General features: G+C 35.6%; 1 protein-coding gene across 1 annotated transcript; it reads right to left on the bottom strand.

The window, feature by feature from the left end:
- Positions 1–11,933: 11,933 nt before the first annotated feature.
- LOC150038253 (uncharacterized) lies at positions 11,934–18,069 on the bottom strand. The gene is made up of 6 exons (XM_090312513.1): positions 16,088–18,069; positions 15,410–15,940; positions 14,858–15,097; positions 14,495–14,547; positions 13,700–13,937; positions 11,934–12,005 (listed from the first exon to the last, which is right to left on the bottom strand). The coding sequence occupies exons 1-6, from the start codon at positions 17,873–17,875 to the stop codon at positions 11,934–11,936; spliced, it is 2,922 nt and encodes a 973-aa protein (XP_090168639.1). The 5' UTR covers positions 17,876–18,069.
- Between the last annotated feature and the right edge of the window lie 4,263 nt (positions 18,070–22,332).

Below are 22,332 nucleotides of genomic sequence, written 5' to 3' on the forward strand. Positions count from 1 at the left end.
TATCTTTCAAAACCCACCAAATGTCACTATTTATTTATAGGCAATTTGACAGTAAGAGGTAGATTACATGGACATTAATAATGTGTAATATTGGGACACATGAAAGTGGCATTTGGTGGGTTTTAAAAGACAAACATTGGGCAAAGTCCATGAAAATTGGAGAAAGTGAAGAATTTGGATGTGCAATATATGTTTCAATTGTCCTACCACAACATAGTAAGATAGGTCCTCAAAGGAGGTTAGGAAAATATCTTGGATATGATTCCCCGTCAATTATCAAATATCTCAAACCTCTAACGGGTGATGTATTTACTACACGATTTTCTGATTGTCATTTTAATGAGACAAATTTTCCAACATTAGGGAGAGGAATTAAGAAGTTGGAAAAAAAATTACATGGAATGCATCGTTATTGTCTCATTTAGATTCTCGTACAGATCAATGTGAACTTGAAGTTCAGAAGATAATTCATTTGCAAAATATAGCAAACCAGTTACCAGATGCATTTAATAGATGCAAAGAGAGTAACAAAATTACATATACCAGTTGCAAATGTTCCATAAAAAATTGATATCCCAATACAATAAATATCACTAATGAGTCTCAAACACGTTAGAAGCGTGGTAGACCAGTGGGTTCCAAAGATATAATTAAAATAAAAAAACACTTGGTTGAGGATATAAATACCCATGAATAAATTCGTGACATAACTAACGAGGAAGGTGAAATACATAAAGATAATAATGAGATTTCAATAAACTATGTCATGACAGGAAAGAGATGGAATTGGACTTGTGTAGTTATTGACAATATTTTTGCGTATAATGTTGCTTTTGATATTATATCCGAAAATGAGGATTCTGAACCAAAATCTGTTGAAAAATTTCGACAAAGAAAAGATTGGCTTCGGTGGAAATAAGCAATCGAGGAAGAATTAAACTCACTTTCAAAACGTCAAGTTTTTTTTACCAGTAGTTCGAAAACCATAAGGTGTCAACCTTGTGGGATACAAATGGGTATTCGTGAGGAAAAGAGATGAAAACAATGAGGTCACAAGATATAAAGTAAAACTAGTTGCACGAGGTTTTTCATAAAGACATGGTATCAATTATGAGGAAACGTATTATCCGGTGGTGGATGCAATTACACTAAGATATTTAATTGGTCTGACTATATGTAAAAAGCTGGACATGCATCTTATGGATGTAGTCACAACATATTTATATGGATCTCTTGATAATGATATTTATATGAGAATCCCATAAAGATTTAAGTTATCTAAAATATATAAATCAAGTTCTCAGGAATTGTATTCATTAAAGTTAAGAGATCACTATATAGATTGAAACAATGAGGAAGAACGTGGTACAATCGCCTAAGTGGATATTTGTTGAAAGAATGATATCAAAACAATCCAATATGTCCATGTATTTTTATAAAGAAATCACGGTTAGGATTTGCTATTATAATTGTATATGTTGATTACTTAAATATAATTGGGATTCCTGAAGAGGTTTCAAAGGCAATAGAATATCTTAAGAAAGAATTTGAGATAAAAGATATTGGAAAAACAAAGTCTTACTTGGGTTTGCAAATTGAACATTTAGCAGATAAGATATTTGTTCATCAATCAACTTATACAGGAAAAAGTTTTGAAAAGATTTTATATGGACAAAACACATTTATTGAACATACCAATGGAAGTTCATTCACTGGATGCGAAGAAAGATATATTTCGACCTCGAGATGATAATGAAGAACTTCTTGGTCCCGAAGTACCATATCTTAGTACAATTTGTGCACTTGTGTATCTTGCTAATAATACAATATCTGATATTGTATTTTTAGTAAATTTATTAGCAAGATATTGTTCTTCTCCATAAAAAAAGACATTGAAACGAAATTAAACATATACTCCGTATCTCCGATGAATGATTGATGTGAGTTTGTTCTATTCAAATAAATCAAACTTTGATCTAGTTGGTTATGCAGATTCTGGATATTTATCTGATCCACACAAAGCTAGATGTCAAATAGGTTATCTATTCACATGCGGAGGAACTATTATATCATGGCGGTCAATGAAACAGATCACAACGGATACTTTCTCAAATCATGCTGAAATTCTTGTAACACACGAGGCTAATCGAGAACGTGTATGACTGAGATCAATGATTCAACACATTCATAAAACATGTGATTTGTCATATAATAAAAATCTTCCAACAATATCATACAAAGACAACACAACATGCACATCCCAAATCAAAGGAGGATATATTAAAGAAGATAGAAAAAACATATTTCACCAAACTTTTTCCACACTCATGATCTTAAAGAAAACAGTGACATCATTGCACAACAAATTTGTTCGAAAGATAACCTAATAGACATATTTATAATGGCATTACCTACTGTAATATTTGAAAAACTGGTGCATAACATTGAAATGCGGCGACTCAGAAATCTCAAGTGATATTTCCATGAAGGGAGTAAATATACTTTTTAGGAGTATAAATTATATGAAATATGTATTCTTTTCCTTTCACCAGGATTTTTTTCCCCATTGAGTTTTCTCCTAATAAGGTTTTAACGAGACATATTTCATATATATAATGGGCATGTAAGAGGGAGTATTATAAATATTATGATATATAATAGATGCCTATTAGATGCTCATCCTTAGTGTCCATTAACTATGTGTCATGCTCTCATTTCCTAAAATGTTGTCCATGTGTCTCAACATTACACATTATTAGTGTCCATGTAATCCACCTTCTACTTGCAAAATTGTCTATAAATAGTGACATTTGGTGGATTTTAGAAGACACACATTGGGCAAAATCCATAAAAATTAGAGAAAGTGGAGAATTTAAAGAAATTTCTTTATTTCATATTTTGTTAATTTATGTATCATATTTAATTTATTTTAATGTTTATATCATATTGTATTTATTTTAGTATTATATTTTATTGGTATACGTGTTCCCATTGTGCTCTTCAAATGTACAACACAAATTCATTTATTGAGAAAGCTTCAAAGGTGTAATTTTTTACTTATTAAAAAGATTTATTTTAAAAAAATACTATCTTATCTTACCATATATAAAAGGCAGGATAAAGGAGAATCTTTAGGTTCCCAATTAGTCCTTAGTTTTTTGTTAAAGAATTTTCATTTTACCCTCATCACACCTCTCCATTGTGTGTACGTGCCTTCAATTCTCTTCAATTCAAACTCTCCACAAAAAAACACCTCATTTATGAAAAACGTCAACTCAAGTGAAATCTTGAAAGAAGGCAACTCAAACGAAATCTTTCATCCAAGAGATAAGAATACACACATATTCAAGACCTCTCCATCTATTGACGTAATCGATGATTGGCTCTCTTTTTCGCTACTTAGTGTTTGTCAACTCTATCATACTAACGATGCATTTAATATAGTATATATTATTAAGCTCCCATTGAAGTATTCTAATTGTTTGGGTATTTCTTGTACTTAGGTATATTTCGGCTTATAAACACCCTAAATCTATGTAGTTTATCCAAGTATAACGTTTATATTTGGATTTAACCTATGATGTCTAAGTGATAAAACCATTTTATTACCTCACACCGCTCATGCACACTCATAAAACCAGTTAACAACGCTCAATATCTTGGCTATAATCCCCAGGTAGCAAGTGTTATGTAAACCGTCAACTTAAGTACCTCAAGCCTTAGACAAGATTATAGACCGATTGAGTTTGTAACCGTGTTTTATAAGATAACTATTAAAACAAGTTGTTATTAAACTTAAATGAGCATGCATCTTATCTTTGTTATAGATTTTAAATGTCTAATTCATTTTATAACACTTATAAAACTATAGACATACTATAACATACACTTAAGCATCCCATACTTTAATATAACAATTATATTAAACTTATGAAACTCTAAACATGCATAATATATATTATAACTAATTTATAACATATGTTAATGCATGAAATGTGCTTTCCTATGGTGAGATTTCAAATCAACATTACATACAATATGTGCATACATGTTTGAATTAAATATAACATACATCGCATGCATAAATATTTTTAAAAAAACAACATTGATATGGACCAACTTTGGCATCGTAAGTAAGTAATTAGGCAAAATATTACAAAAAAAAAAAAGCCTCTGGACCACTCGACGTAACCCGAACCAGACCCGAATCGCCTGAACTGACCCTCCAATGCTCCAAAAGATGTTGAACCAGACCAAAACGGGTTGAATCGAACTTCAAGCCAATCGAATCGATCAAACCGGTCCAAACCTGAGAGCCAACTTCTTGCGCGCACATTAGGCTGGGATAAGTAGCGTTACGATGCTTCATCCCAATGCTGCAATGCCTCGGTCTTCAGAAAGAACAGTATCGCAACACTGTATGGGCAGTGTCGCGATGCTGCATGGCAGTGGCGTCTTTTTTAGTTTTCTCCAACTGACCTTACTTGCTTGAATCTTAAATTACAACCTAATTTTAACTCTATTGACTCCAATAAAATTACATACCCTTAAACACACATTAAGACCCATCAATCAAAAACCAATTACAATTACAACATCATAATCAAAGAAGAATCTAATGCCAAAACTGTAAGAACATCCACATCTGTCACATAACATGCATCTCAAGAAATTCACCCACCAAACTCAAATTAACGTTAATTGAGTGCTTAAATCATGCTCTGATACCAATTGATGTAGTAAACACGCAAAAGGTGGAAGCTAATAGAATCTTTAAGTACTTTAATGACATTAATTTAAGTAACAAGCATGTTAAGAATAAAATTTCAAAATAAAGAGGGTTTCAGTTTTACAACCTTTATAAAAATCCATTTGACGCTTGCAATCTCCACGAAATTGACCTTCAATTTCTTCAGTAGACCACCAAGAGTATCTTCTCTACTATTCTTAGCCTTGGATTGAGTGGTAAAACTTTGAATTGAGAGGGAAATCGAAGTGGATTGGAGAGGGTTTGAGAGGAAAATAATTTTCTGAAGAATTTTCTCTAAAATTTTGTTTACATGCCCTTCAAACGTATCAAATTGAAGTATATATTCAACTTAACCATGAAAATACTAATTCAATCAGCTATTTGACACTTCAACTAACACTTAATTAATGGGCTAGGTATTAGATGTGTTGGGATTGGTGTCATAATTCTCCCGGAGTCTCGTAATTTGTAAACTTTGTACACATTGTTATTAATAAAATAAGAGTTATTTTATTTACATTTACTCATATCCAATAAACAAAGATCTATAGTTATTATATATAAACTTAAGCATGTATATGAGATATACAAATGGATCATGCCTTAAGTAATAACCTAAAAAGGTCGTAGTATAAGGATAAATGAGGGATAGCTTATCTTTATGACACTACGGATACGACCCGCTTTGTAAAGGTTTACAAGTGTTGTGAACTATTGGTCGGATTCTGACCATTCATGTGAAGACATGTGAGCGGGTGTGTCCTATACAAAGAGTTTATATAAGACCGGACCACGAGATGATTCGTCTCTTTATATAACGTCGTTGATACTTGAGACATATATCTCACTTAAATGACCATAGGTGACATGAATTTAATCCTGAGTGTTTTAGGAACTCCTGCCTTTGAGGGCGGTCCTTTGATTAGTATGGGTGAGAGTGGCCAGATTGCCAACTCAACAAGCCTACATTTTTAGGGATTTGTCTGATTGAGGAGCTGAAAACTCAGTTACACAAGATGAAATTCACTCCTTCCCCAAAGCAGGGGTAAGTAGATAGATTGCTCCCTTAAGGGCTGATTCCGGGTCTTGAACATAGTGGCCACATTCTCTCTTTGGAAGAGAGGACCCAGTCATAGTAGGACTATGACTTATTGTTCATTAGAGAAATCAGTGGTACTTAAGGAGTTAGATGTAACTATAGGGGCAAAATGATATATAGGCTCAGTTGTACTTACGAGCTATCTGTGAAGGGTTATCACACTGTTGATTGGTTGATATGGACACAAAAATATATTTGTAGTGAGGAGAGTGTAGCTGTTGGTCTTTAATGAAGTGTCCAGCACTTAACGGATGGTGGATCCTATGACTAAAGAGTTTAGTTAATTATTCACGTACCATTGGAGCTTCAAGCTACATGTCTATAAGGTCCCCTTGGTAGCTCAATGGATTCAAGTTGCAGTTCTTGGTGTTAGTTTGAAGTGTTCAAATTAACAAAAGGAAATTCAATTATATATGATATAATTGGTGTGATGTATGAGATACATCAAATGGAGGATTAATGTAAATATAATTTACATTAAGTACCATAAAATAGAAAAGGAATTATGGTTTGTATGTTTCATGAGATGAAATATTAAAACTATAGGTTATAAATATAATATGATAAGTTGGTTATCATTTTTATTTATAATATATTAATTATTTGATAATTAATTATTTTTTGTTTATAACCAATTGAGTGGGAGGTTATTGGTGGTTTTATGGTAACCGTGAGATAAAAAGGAAAATTGTTTTCCTAAAAATTAGAGAGTTGCCACTTTCGGAAAAATAACTCACGAAGAAAGCTATCAAGTGAAAGTGTTTCACTAAGCGATAGCTCACAGAGACTAAACGATCATAGAGCTTTAACTATACGATAATTCATTAGTTGATCGTAGCTAAACGATCGAGTGACTAAGTCTATACGATGGGCTTCCATTTACTAAACGATCAAGCACATCGTCTATACGATAGACGCTTTTTATCTCCCACTTGCTCGATCGTCTGCGTGATCGTTGTCCTCCAGTCTCTTCCTCGAGCCAAGATCATATAGAGCTCACAACTCCTAGATTCTCACACTGAGAATACCAAGCTAATCATTGTGGTGGTGTCCTCACTCACTTTATGAATCGAGTTGGACTCAATTGGTCTCGTGGAGGAGTCGTTCGTGTTGGTGATCGTGTTGTTCCGATCATTGTGTTCGAGTGTTGCTGTTCTTGGACTATTGGAGATTGATCGAGGGAGTTTGAAGAATATTTCTTCAAAGGTGCGCATACTCTATCCATTGATATTTTTGTTAGCATGCTATAATTTCTTGTTGTGCATGACCTGTTAGTTTTCGTTCTTGTACTGTAATTGTTTATGTTCAACTCGAATGGAATTTGGAACGATTCTTTCGCTGCTCATGGAAATCCTCATGTTTGATTTCCTTCAAGATGTTGGAAAAATACACTCAAATTCAAAATTTGGGACAAATCCACTTTGAATCATTTTTTTCAAGTTTTATTTAATTTAATCTTTAATTTAATTTAATTAAAAATAAATTCAATTTCAGAAAATTGAACTTTTCAATTTGAAATTGATTTAATTTAAATAACTAATTAAACAAATTCAATTAATTAATTGATTAATCGTGATTTAATATCAAATATTAAATTAATAAAACACCTAGTTCAAATATGAATCCTCATTCATGTAATCAATATTTAAATCATTATTTAAACATATTAAACTCTCCAAATACAATCAATTTCAATAAATTTAAACGTTAATTATATTAAATATAATTATCCAAACCCTAAAATTGAATTTGAAAATTCATTCAATATTTAAATCCAAGGTTTAATCTTTTACGAGCTAATTGAGGGACCTTTGGACCAACAGATCATAAGCTCCAAGGATTTGAGATTAATTGGTTAAACTCTTTAAACCGAAATAATCAATATTCGTTAACTACTGAGACATACTATTATAACTCATTAGTTGCACTCTCCTCACTGTAGATATATTTTTGTCCACTTGATTTAACCATAGGCCGTTCTTATTTACAACTATGTCAAAATTACTGTTTTACCCTTGTAAATACATCTTGTTTCTTAAGTCTCCACTAATCCCCTATTGAACAATTGGTTTGTAGTTTAACTAATAAATCATATCCCTCTATGTCACGAGAGGGCGGGGCCCATTTGTTCAATTTCAGGAATCAATACTTAAGGGAACAACCTATTTGCTAACCTTAAGAGGGGTAGGAGTGAGTTCCTTCCTGCAAGACTATGTCCCAACTATCTATCTGGTTTTATCCCCAAAATAGGAGAGTTATTGAGCGGTGATGTTGAACCACTCTCACCTATGCAGATCAAAGGATAATCCCGAATAAACAAGAGTTTATAGTTAATTTAGGATTAAGATCAAGTTACCTTGGGTTATCGATTTGAAATAGTCAGTTTTAACAGTATATGATTGTTATAAAGAAAAAGAGACTATTTCGCGGTCTGGTCTTATGCAAACGTCTTTTGTATAAGATGTCCCCCACTCGCATGTCTCCACATAAATAATTTCAGGATCATGTCGTTTGTATCAATAATACAAAGTGGGCCGCATCCGTAATGTCTCCAGGATGAGGTATCCAATCTCATCCATATACTTATAGACCTTTTTTGCTATAAACTAATATTTGATCCTCTTTTATGTATCTACATAAAGTTAAAGTATTAATACTATAGCCATGGGTTCATTTATTGGATTTTATAAACAGAATAAAATTTCAATAACACTTTTATTGAATACAGTTTCAATAATACATTTATTACAAAAAAATATATTATATTTAAACAATACGAATTGCGAGTTTTAAGACGTTTTCAACAGGTTGCTCTTCAAATTGCTGGATCTCTTTGGAGCGACCACGAGTAATTGGTCCCATGTAAGTTGTTGGAATGTATGCCCTAAAGCCTTGTAGTTTTATGTTAATTGAATCAATGGTTGATTATTTTATATGCAATAATCTATTGAAGAAAAAATCCAAGGTTATTTTATGTAACTTAAACATGTATGTGGTAGACATACAAGTGGATCATATTTAAGTAGTAACTTAAATGGTCTGTAGTATATGGATAAGATTGGGTGCCTTATGCTGGTAATACCACTGATATGGCCTGCTTTGTAAATGTTACCATTGTTGTAAAGTGTTACAAATGATCTGATTCTAGTCATTCATGTGAAGACATGTGAGTGGGGTATCCTATACAAATAGTTTGTATAAGACCAAACCATGAAATGTTAAGTCTCTCTTTATAACACCATTGCTAGAAGAGACTTACATTTCACTAGGATGACCATAGGTGACTTGACCTTAATCCTGAGTGAGTTGTAAACCCTTACCTATGATGGCGGTCCTTTGATTTGTATGAGTGAGAGTGGTCAGATTCACTAACTCGATATGTCTACCATTTTGGGGATTCTTCTGAGTGGGGAGCTGAAAACTCAGCTACACAATATGTAATTCACTCATTCCCTGGGGTAAGTATATGAATTGCTCCCTTAAAGGTTGATTCCGAGTCTTGAATAATGAGGGCCCTCACCCTCTCACTGGCTAGAGAGAGGTCGAGTTATAGTGGGACTATGACTAGTTCATTAGAGGGATACGTGGTACTTAAAGAGTTAAATGTAACTACAGAGGTAAAATGGTAATTTTGACCAAACTATACTTACGAGCAATTTGTGAAGAGTCAACACACTATTGATTGGTTATATCCAACATACACATAAATATATCTACGGCGCAGAGAGTGCAACTACCGGTCTTTAGTGGAATGATAAACAGTTAATGAACGTTGATTAATTTGATTGAAGAGATTAATCAATTAATCTCGTATCATTATAGCTTCAATCTGTAGGTCCAAAAGGTCTCATTCTTAGCTCGATAAGAACTAAAGAGAATTAAATTAATTTTGGTTTAATTTGAATTAATTAAAGGAAATTAATTGTATAAGATATAATTAATATAATGTATGTTGATATATTATAAAATGTAACGTATGTTGATACATTATATGAAAGAGATAAGTATTTGAATATGATTCAAGTATTTATTACATGAATGAGATCCATATAAAAACTATATGTTAAAATTAATTTGAATATGATTCATATTAAATCTATATAGTTTGATGAGAGAGATTATTATTTGAATATGATTCAAATATTATTATATGAATATGATTCATATAGAAACTATAGGTTAAAACTAATAAGAATATGATTCATATTAATACTACAGTTATATGAGAGAATATAAACTATATGTTATATTATATATGATATAATAAGCTATAGGTTATATATTATATAAGATATAAGATATGGTATTTAATTATATTAATGTAATATAATTAAAATTTAAATGTCTTGAAATTAAAATTAAGTATAACTCCTTGGGAGTTATTGAAGTAGTTATTTTTTAACTTCATTCTCTCAATTAAATGCGTGGTAGAGAAGAAAAACAAATGAGTTGGTTTTTTATGTGAAATGAAAAAGCAGAAGAATGGTTCTCTTTGTAAGATCTCTTCCTCTATAACATTCATCTATGAAAAATTCCCTCTCAAGATCTCTATTATTCTTCTCTTACCAAAGTCCATAGGCAAGCCCACCACTATGTCGTTGGTTATCTCCTTGAGAATAATAAGGAAGACTCTTTTGTGGTGGTATTCGGTGTTGCTGATTTTGGGAGAAGCAGAAGAGCTATCACAATTCATGATCTATTGTTGTGGAGAGGAAAAGTGAAGAAATTGTTTTTTCGAGGGTATGTATTTATCTTATCCTTTTTCCTCTCCAAATGCTAGTAGAAGTATGCTTAAGATCTTATATTTATCATTGTTTCTGTTTGCTCTATTAATTTAAGCTTATGTAAAACGTATTTCAAAGACAAGTGATCGCTCGCTTCCGTTGCGAGAAATCAAATCCCTTCATAGCATCATCTGAAGTTTTGGGAGCATTGCCTTTGGACAACATTTGATATTGTATGAAAGAAAGAAATGAAAGATAGAGAGGTCCCACCGGGCGTGTCAATTTGTTCACATGAGATTTTAGGAGAAATTTAATTCATGGAATTGGAACTTTGTATTTGTATTAATTTTTTTAATATAGTGAGTACAATCTCTAATACGCTATCCTTCGATGCTTTCTCTAAAAAAAAAGATAAACTTTAATCTTTAAGTTAGTTGATCTTCTTGGATGATCGACCTTTGGGCTTAATGATCTTCGTGGAGGGATCAACCTTTGGGCTTGTTGATATACTAGAGGATCGGCCTTTGAGCTCGATGATCTTCTTAGAGAACCAACCTTTGAACTTGATGATCTTATTGGAGAATTGACCTTTGAACATATTGATCTTCTTGCATTAGCCTTTGAAGCTTCAATCTTTAGGCTTGAGAGCTTCAGTCTTCAAGATCTGATAGTTTCATGGCTTTGGTCTTTAGAACTTGAGAAAGAGTTATATTCTTTAAATCTTCAAAGCTTGTAGGGAGTTGTATTATTTAGATATTAAGACTTTAAGAGAAGTTGTATTCTTCATATCTCCAGAATTTAAATGCTTCAGTCTTTGGAACTTAAGAAGCTTCAATCTTTAGCACTTGAGAACTTAAGAGTTTTGGTCTTCAAGACTTGGGAGCTTTAGATTTTGGAGCTTGAGAATTTGGGAGCTTGAGAACTTAGGAAGCTTGAGTCTTTAGAACTTGAAACCTTAGGAGCTTCGAGCTTCAATTTTTCAAACTTCAATCTTCAGAGCTTTTAATCTTTAGGGTCTCATTTCTTCAGAGCTTCAAACCCCTCCCCCAAGTTGTTGGGATTAGGCCTAGTCTTTCCTTTGGCCCAAGTTTTTTCCATGAGCTTGAATTGAGTGTGGGCTATAGACCTAAGTGACTTTAAATTATAGGGCTAACGAGAAGAATAATAAATTTTAACTTTTCATTTGTAAAAATAGCAAATCATCATCTCATTACCAAAAATGGCAAAACAAATAAAAAATAAACAAATTTATAAAAGTCTAAACTACCCTCAACCATACAAATGAGATTGCAATTGACTTATTAAGAAATATTCATAGTTATATTGTAATTAAAACTAACATCTAGAGACTATCGGTAGGCTAGGCTCTAATTACTGCCCCAACCTCTTCTCTAACCAAGTTGCCACCATTTTTCTCTCCGAATCGACTCATCTGCCAACATTGATGTATTGATGTGGTCGTGAATAGAATCACTATCTCTGAATCTATCATCGCAACCATAATTTCCTCCACTTTACTCAAAATTTTGAAAATCCAGGTGAGAGCATTTTAGTGTTAAAGAAAAATTAATTACACTGTAATTCGGATGAAGGTTTTGTAGTCATCAAAAGGTCTATTGAAATTTTTTGGCGATATTTCCAATGAGATATATATGGCAATTGAAAATCACTCAACCAAACCATCTACATCGTTGTTGAACTTATCCAAAATTTTGTAACAATATTTTTTTCTTGGTTCTAGATCAAAATATTAGTTTAAAAAGTGAGAGCTGGACTAATAAAAACTTTATCTAAATAATTGTGAAGAAAGAAATCGATTTATATTAGAGTGTGAAAATCCTAACTAAAAATTATCAATTGATATTACTAACCAATTATGATGTGGTGTTGGTGTCAATTGTGGAGGTCTGATGAATAGAAAAGAAACAAACAATATCCGAGGATGGTATATCCTTCCTTGATCGAATTAGTCAAGGTGGATATAAGACCCCAAGGCAAACAAGTTAATACCAACATCGTCTATATGCTTGGTGTCACAATCGCTCTTTCGGAAGCTTCTCTTAGCGATTGTGCGGCACTTGTTCCCGCTCACGAACAAGCCAGCCAACTCGATTACGGACTGCCGATGGCACACCGAGTGCCTCTTGCAACCTCCACCCCCGTTTTAGGGAAAACGGTTTTAGAAAACGGGTTTGGAGAAAAGGTTTTCGTAAGAAGATTTGTGAGTGTGAATAAAGAAAGAAAGATTGTAGTAGACTAGAAAGCAATAAGCAACAACAACGGCTTTATAGAGTACTACTCCGGGTATGAGGAAATGATGGTTAGTCTTATCCCCATATAGTGCATTCTGAACAAAAAGCCAACTGGCGCCCTTGCATATGCAAAAGGGCGAGTGGTCACTTACAATGAAAATGTAAAGAAAGCAAGCTAACTACACTAATACAATACAGGATATGAAAGTAAGCTAGAAGGGGGTTGGATTGGGCATGCGGCCATGGGCAACAGGCCCTGGACAAGCATGACCGTTACATTCTCCCCCACTTAATTGGTTGACGTCCCCGTCAACCGACCTTGTTCAAAACCTGCAATGGCTGGAGCTGCATTCTTCAAGTCTTCGGCTCGCTCCCAACTGATCTCTTCGTCGGGGAGATCCTTCCATTTCACTAAGAACTCTGTCAGTTCTCGTCTGGGTCTTCCAATACGGCGCGTACGTTTATCCAGGATTTGTGCAACTTCTTTCTCAGCAGAACTCTTTATCGTGACCGGTGGGCGCCTTAGCATGTTTCGCTGTTCGTCCTCGGGATCGGGATGATAAGGCTTCAGGATACTCACATGGATGATAGGATGAATCTTCATCCATGAGGGTAACTGAACCCTGTATGAGGTTCTCCCGACCTTCTCAATTACCTCCACTAGACCTTCATATTTCCTTACTAGCCGTTGGTCTCTCTGGCCTCGAAAACGAAACTGTTCCGGTCGTAGCTTGATCAGGACCTTGTCCCCAGCTTGAAACTCAAGGGCCCTCCGCTTCTTATCAGCCCACTTCTTCATCCTCTTCGATGCTCTTTCTAGGTAGGCGCGAGCGATCTCAGAGGTTTTGCTCCACTCTTTAGTGAATTTATGTGCCTGAAGACTTTTGCCTGCATAAGGGTGGTCCACCAAGTGTGGCATGAGTGGCTGTCTGCCGCACACCACTTCGAAGGGCGTTTTTCCGGTCGCGGAACTCTGTTGGCTATTGAAGTTGAACTGAGCCACATCTAACAACTGGACCCAGTTCTTCTGCCTAGCGTCGATAAAGTGACGCAGATATTCCTCGAGCATACTGTTGAAGCGTTCCGTATGTCCGTCAGTTTGGGGATGATAGCTAGAGGAAATATTCAGTGATGATCCCAATATTCTGAACAATTCTGTCCAGAATGTCCCAGTGAATCTTCCGTCCCGATCGCTAACAATGCTCATGGGGACACCCCATAATTTCACGATGTGTTTGAAGAACAGCTGAGCAGTCATCACGGCTGTGCACATTTTCGGCGTTGGGACGAACGTGGCATATTTCGAGAATCGGTCGATGATAACAAGGACCGATTCAAACTCTCCCACCTTGGGCAAATGGGTGATGAAGTCGAGAGACACACTCTCCCACGGTCTAGAGGGCACAGGTAGGGGTTCCAGCAGACCCGCTAATTTCGCCCTTTCAACCTTATCTTGTTGGCAGACAAGGCAAGTCTTGGTAAATTGCATGACATCGTCTCGAAGACTTGGCCAATAGTAGCCTTGCTTCAGAAGGGCATAAGTCCTCTGCCAACCATTATGTCCTGCCCACGGTGTGTCGTGACACTCCTTCATCAGCGACCTTCGTAACTCCCCGGATCTGGGGATGTAGAGGCGATTGCCTTTGGTGTATAGTAGATCATCTTCCACCCAGAACTGGCGTGTCTTCCCCTCTCTGGCCAACTGTAAGATGGCCTGCGCCGCTGTATCATTTGTCAAGTGAGTTTTGACAGTTTATCGTACTGTTGCACTCAACGTACTTGCTTGTAGGCGGGCGAACATGCACAGGGCCGCATGTTCGCTCTTTCGGCTAAGAGCGTCAGCCGCTTGGTTGCTTTTCCCCGGTCTATGTTCGAATTGGAAGTCGAACTCCGCTAGACATTCCTGCCACCATGCCTGTTTGGACGACAACTTCGGTTGGTTGAAGAAGTGACAAATGGAGTTATTGTCGGTCTTGACCACGAACTTGGCCCCTAAGAGATACTGTCTCCAGGCCCTCAAGCAGTGAACTACTGCTAACATCTCTTTCTCGGAGGCGGCATACCTCCGTTCGGCATCATTTAGTTTTCTACTCTCATACGCGATGGGGTGTCCGTCTTGGAGGAGAACACCGCCCAACGCGAAGTCAGAAGCATCAGTCTCTACTTCAAATGGCTTGGTCACGTCGGCAATTCCGAGGACCGGCCCCTCAATCATCACTTTCTTCAAGCCCTCAAAGGCGGCTTGACATTCAGGAGTCCAGCTCCATTGGCTATCTTTCTTCAACAGTTCGGTTAATGGCTCTGTTCTTCTCGAGAATCCTTCTACGAACCGCCTATAGTAGTTGGCTAGTCCGAGGAAGGATCGTAGTTCGGTCACGGATGATGGTACCCTCCAGTCTCTAATTGCGGCCACCTTGCCCTCTTCCATACCAATCCGACCACACTCAATCACGTGGCCGAGGAAATTTATGCGCTCTTGGGCAAAGAAGCACTTCTCTCTCTTTACATACAACTGATTTCTCCTCAGCTTTTCAAAGACTAGTTGGAGGTGACGCCGATGGTCCTCCAACGAGGCACTATAGACCACGATGTCATCAAGATATACTACGACGAATTTGTCGAGGTATTCGTGAAACACTTGGTTCATTAGGGTACAGAACGTTGCTGGAGCATTGGTGAGGCCAAAGGGCATCACGAGGAATTCGAAGGCTCCATATCTCGTGACACAGGTCGTCTTGGGTTCGTCTCCTTCAGCAATTCGAACCTGATAATATCCAGACCGTAGGTCCAGCTTCGAGAAATACTTAGCACCGTGAAGCTGATCAAATAAGTCAGTGATGATAGGAAGGGGATATTTGTTGCGGACTGTGAGCTTATTCAAGGCCCGATAGTCGATGCACAACCGGAGGCTCCCATCCTTCTTCTTCTGGAACAGTACTGGGGCTCCATAAGGAGCCTTTGCCGGTCTAATAAATCCTGCCTCTAACAACTCGTCTAACTGTTTCCGAAGCTCAGCCAATTCTGGCGGGGCCATCCGATATGCATTCTTGGCAGGCGGCTTTGCCCCTGGCAACAACTCAATCTCATGGTCAATCCCCCTTCGTGGGGGTAAGAACTTGGGCAGGCTTTTCGGCATGACGTCTCAATACTTTTCCAAGACAAATAGAACGTCTTGGGGGATCTCCTCTTCAGTGGACTCAACTGATTCTATCGGGATGGCCATGAACGTAGGTTCGTCGTGGGCCAGGCCCCTCTTCAATTGGAGGGCTGAGATCATTCTCACCCCATTTGGCTGCTTGATACTGGCTTGGACTACGGTCGGTGTAGATCCGGTAATGACTAAGCATTTGGCAAGGGGCATTGGTATGACTTTATGTTCAAGCAGAAATTCCATTCCCAGTACCACGTCGAAATCATCCATCTTGACAATTACGAAGTCAACGAAGCCCTTCCAATCTCCTAACTTCACCGGAGTTCTCTTCGCTATCCCCGTAATTGGTAGGGCTGCGGAATTCACAGCTTTCATCTTCCCTGCATCTCTTTCCCAATTCAAGTTTAGACGGCGAGCTTCCCTTTCAGCCATGAAGTTATGGGTAGCCCTAGAGTCAACCATCGTGGTTTTGGCCGATCTTTGGTTGACCCAAGCGTCCACATACATGAGACCTTTCTCTAGTGGCTCCGTCGCCTTTCCCATATTCTTCTGAAGTGCAGATAGGAATTTCAATGCCCCCATCATGGGATTCTCAATTTCTGCCATTGGCTCGGTTACCGTCTCTTCCAGTTCAGCCTTGTCTTCGGAGGTAGAGGCCAATGTGGCTTGAAAAGCATTGAACGCAGTTCGATTTGGACATTCGCCCGCCCTGTGTGGCCCTCTACATATGAAACAAGATAGGGGGCGATTGTAATTGTTATGCTGTTGTGGCGGTCCCCGCCAGTTGTTTCCTGATCTCGGTTGGGATGATTTACGGTCCCCCCCTGTGTTCTTGTCTCCTCCCCCAGGTCTGGGAGGACTGGAACGGCTGTTTCTGTTTCCCCCATTGGAGGAAGTTGATTGTTTCCTCACATCTTGTGAGTCAGTGCTAAGGTCGTACAGCCGTTCAGCTGCCGCGTAGGCAGAGGGGAGATCCTGTACTCTCTGTTCATATAGTTTTGATTTTGCCCACGGTTTCAGCCCTTCCACAAAGCAAAAGACCTTGTCTTTTTCAGACATATCTCGTATGTCCAACATGAGTCCTGCAAACTGTTTTACATAGTCCCTGATGTTACCTGTTTGCTTTAGCTCTCGAAGTTTTCGTCGAGCCAAGATCTCGACATTTTCAGGGAAGAACTGCGAACGAAGTTCTTGTTTCAATCTATCCCAAGTATCAATAGTGCAGCGTCCTTCTTGTATGTCTGTAAATCGTGATCTCCACCACAATTTCGCATCTTCAACTAGATGCATCGTTGCTATTGTGACTTTTGACTCTTCAGTCACTGTGTTCGTCGCCTTGAAGTATTGCTCAAGGTCGAAGATAAAATTTTTCAGGGCTTTCGCTTCTTGCACCCCACAGAAGGGTTTCGGTTCTGGGATTTTTATTCGGCTCACTGCCATTGCTCCCCCAGGTGGGGCTTGGTTCCCTACCGCTCGGATGGTGAGATTCGCTCTAGCACTCACATCCGCTATCTCGGCTCTGACGACATCCAGGGCCGATCGAAAGTCTTCAGATAAGTCAGTTACCATCTGAAGTATTGCTTTTTGGGAGCTATCCAGCTCTTCGACACGCTCCTCTATGTGGGCAACAGAGCCCGAGGAGCTATCGCCTCGTTCAAAGCTGCCGGACCGTACTGTCTTGGTCTCGAGGGTCTCTACCCTCATCATCAATTCTCTGACGGGTAATCCGTCTAGGCGGCCTACCACCGCATCAATTCCATCGGCTTTCTCGGCAACTTCTTGTAGCCGAGTCTCAAGGAAACGAACATTATCTGGGACCTCTCTCAGGTAGAGCATTTGTTCTTCCATCTCTACCAATCTGTCCACATGGGACTTGTTCAGGTTCTTCGTCGCCGACATGATCACTGATCTTCTCTCTATAAGCCAACCTGGCTCTGATACCAACTGTCACAATCGCTCTTTCGGAAGCTTCTCTTAGCGATTGTGCGGCACTTGTTCCCGCTCACGAACAAGCCAGCCAACTCGATTACGGACTGCCGATGGCACACCGAGTGCCTCTTGCAACCTCCACCCCCGTTTTAGGGAAAACGGTTTTAGAAAACGGGTTTGGAGAAAAGGTTTTCGTAAGAAGATTTGTGAGTGTGAATAAAGAAAGAAAGATTGTAGTAGACTAGAAAGCAATAAGCAACAACAACGGCTTTATAGAGTACTACTCCGGGTATGAGGAAATGATGGTTAGTCTTATCCCCATATAGTGCATTCTGAACAAAAAGCCAACTGGCGCCCTTGCATATGCAAAAGGGCGAGTGGTCACTTACAATGAAAATGTAAAGAAAGCAAGCTAACTACACTAATACAATACAGGATATGAAAGTAAGCTAGAAGGGGGTTGGATTGGGCATGCGGCCATGGGCAACAGGCCCTGGACAAGCATGACCGTTACACTTGGCCTACCTTTTCACAATGGCTCGATAGGAATCACATCGGAAAGAAGAAACTCTGCAACTTGAACTATTGGTCGTGACCGATTAAGCGGAGTCTTTCATCCTGCAAAGTAGATTTGTTGTCAATTGTCTTCCACGATTCTAATCACATTACGATTTCTGCAACAATCCTGATATATTGTTAGCCTAGAAATAATACATTCAGAAGTTGGAAAAGCCTTAGATTGGATTAGAACGACAAGATGTTTAAAACATATGTTTGAAGCAACAGAAACTTCTATAAATCGGAAGTCATGATAGTAGTTATTTTCATCTCACTTACCATTGAACAAAACTCTTAATAGTTTATTAGCCATAAGAATAAAACGTTGAAAGGATGAAGAAAGCTAGGGCTACGTGTTGTATTCTGATATTTTAGGTTTGAACAAAAGGATAATAAATATAATGTTCAAAAGTATTTTATAACTGTAAATCTTGATTAAATTTAATAGAAAGTATAATAAAAACAATAAATATCAATTGGAATAATTAATATAATATGAGAATTTAAATTTCAAACGAAGATTTTAAAATTAGTTGTTGTAGAAGATTTGAAAATTCAAAATAAGTATTAAATTTAATACATAAATTCATAGCGGCTAAAATCCCAAGATTTAAGGAGGATTATCCGCTTGAAATAATCAAGTTAATTGGCATTGAAAGTCGGTTGGAATATATAGTTGAATTAATAACAATTTCGTTAATACAAATGTTGAATTAATTACACTGTAATTAAAAGAGATGAGAAGGGCATTTTAGGATTTCCAAAAGTTTGACTCACGTGATTTTCATGCGTTTGGTATAATTCAAAACTACTCTGCCTTTTACTATTTTTTTCCAAATGATAGTGTTAATTATGTTATTTACCTGATTATTCCTAAATTATATGATATGATCCAATTTATAATTTTCAAATAAGCTTAGGTTCTCGTTGTGATGACATGGTAAAATTTAATTGGGCGAAATTTCTAATTCAACATTTATTATTTGCTTATTTATATATATATATATATATACTGTATTGAAATATGTATGTTTTGGATTCTGGAGGGATTTGATTTAGAAGTTTATATATTATGGTGGGTTAATTTTGAAGTTTATTTACATGGACAAAAAACCTCAAACACTAAAAATATTATCTAAATGCATGCGGATAATGGAACTTTGGAACAAGTATGAAAACTTGTTTGTTTTTAGATTTTAGAGAGATTTGATTTAGAAGTTTATAGGAAAAACCTAAATGTCAAACAATCGAAAAATCTTCTCAACTATCTTCAGACCACATAGTTTTCTTTTTGCAATTTTTTTTTTAATGTCATGTTGAAATGTGTTTATTTGTTTTTTGACTTTTAGTTTTCATTTTAAATTTTTGGAGGAACTTGACTTAGGAGTTTATTTACATGAAGAGATGAGATTTGGATTTTAAATGGAAAATGTATAGAAGGTTTGATAATTTTTTGTCCGCATATATTGATTCCAATGGAAGGAATGGTTCAAATTAGGGGCAATTTGTTTATTGCTTTTTCATATTATAATTGAGGATAATAATGTATTTAGGTATGAAGACCCACTTCAATAAAATCTATTTGATTTCATAGATTACTCATTACATGATATCCAACATATTTGTCATAACTAGCATTCATTTTTTTAAATTTGTTTTATCTCATTGCATTATATTTTATAATATTATACAATCCAATAAAATTCATTTGATTTCATAGAATACATTATTTACCCAAATTTTACTCTTTTAAAATTGATTTCATCTTATTGAATTGTATTTAAATATAACAACCCACCCTAATAAAATTGATTAGATTTCATAGGATACATAATTTCCTTCGATTTGTTTTACTCCATATTCATTCTTTTAAATTTATTTTATATATTGCATTGTATTTTAATATAAAAACTAACTTCCATAAAACGTACAACTAAAATTTTGACTTCTAGGCTGTATGGAATAGATTGAACCATAACTATATGGTTTGAAATAAATCTTTATTTTAAAAGATCATCGAAAAAGTGAAAATAGAGAAGATCGTTTAGATTTAATTTTACCCATTTAGTATTTCTTAGATTATTTTTTAATATATGCTCCACCAAAATCCAATCACTCACCTTTTTTTACGGATGAACCATTAATTAGGTCAAATATACTAAAAAAAATTAGTTGGAGAAAAAATTAATTGAAATTAACATAATTGGAAAATTTTAGTGGACCATAAAAAGGATGTGAAACTATTCATTTTCCATCTTTTAAAAATATTAATTTAACTACTAATAATAAATCCAAAAATGTAAATGTAAATTGGCTTGAGTATATATTTGAAAGCTTAGTGCTAAACATTAGCCACAACTAAATAAAAAAATATTTTATTTTATTCACTTTTACAAGGTGAATTAAAAGAAAAGATATATAATCCTTTAACTAAATTAAGCTATGGTAAGGATTTCCCCGTTTTATCATTTTTAATATGAATTATTTTAAAAATCATCATTTAAATTAATTATCAAGGTTGACCTAAAATATAATACAGTTATATATAGAGCTATATAGATTTAAAAGCAAATCTAAATATTTAAAATAATAAAAGACAAAACTTTAAATTCGATTGGTACATTCTACGTTTTATAGTAAGTTAATTTGTAAATATATTTATATGTTATTACATGATACTATTTTAAATATTACTAGCCATGGGCAGTGCACGTATTGTGAAACTAGTATTCTTAAAAGCAACAATATCAAATACTATCGATAAAGTTTACACAAACAATAACGATTATAAAACTTTAATTTTCAACCTTATTACTCATCCATCTCAACAATAATATATGAATGAGTAAATAAATGATATAAGAGGTTGAATTATATCTCAACAATTTTGTTGCAATATATAGACATAGAAAATGTCACATAAATAATGAATGGTCATCACAATAATATGTTTTTGTTTGAATAGAGCAATGGAATGAACTTCTCCTTTGCTTCATTTCCAATTTTTGCTATAAGATATGATATATCTTAATCCTCAAGGATGTTTATTCATTTATAAAGGCTAGCCAAAACAATTTAACTTGCTCTCATTTGGAACCAATTACTTGAAAGAGAATTGTTTTGCATAAAGTATATCATAAAGTTATTAAAAACACTCTAAGGTTAATTGCTTGCTTAATTTATGAAAAAGAGATTATTTTGCATAAACTATATGATTTGTCTTTTTAAAATAAAAATATAAGAAATAAGAGTTAAGGCCATGCACATAATATTTGGATGAGAAAAATCTTGTCAAAATAAGTTTAGTTCAGTGGTATTGACATGCACTCTAATTGAAGAGGTCGGAGGTTTAATTCACCTTCCTTTATTGCCTCCACTTAATATAATTGTTTGTAATTTTTGTTAGCATAAGTTGAATACAAAAATTTGAACTTCGACATCAAGAAAATTAAGGAGTGTTTAGTTTAAAATTTCAATGGTTTATCTTAAAAAAAAAAAAAAAAGTCATTTTATAAAAGGTTGACAACTATCTTCAATGACCACCACCAGAGACCAACTCTGACAACCCTCTCTGACAAAGACCACTTCCAATGACATGCTTTAGCTACCAACTGCAATAATTATCTCTAATAGCAAACTCTAATGACCAATTATGCTAAAAAAAGAAAAATTTATAATGTTTAATAATTCTCATTTTTGATAATTTGACATTAACAGAGAACTCTTCGAGTATATAGCTGTTGGGGAAAATAATTTTGTTTGCGTTAATCGATATGCGTTGATGGTCATGCGTTCTTGTCACAAGTTTTCTCAGGATGATCCAAGGTCGAACATGGGGATTCACAGCTAAAAGATGAATGTAAAGTAAT

Source organism: Benincasa hispida, chromosome 1 (assembly GCF_027475165.1).
Source record: "Benincasa hispida cultivar pf3 chromosome 1, pf3_genome.v1.1, whole genome shotgun sequence".
Lineage (NCBI taxonomy): Eukaryota > Viridiplantae > Streptophyta > Magnoliopsida > Cucurbitales > Cucurbitaceae > Benincasa > Benincasa hispida.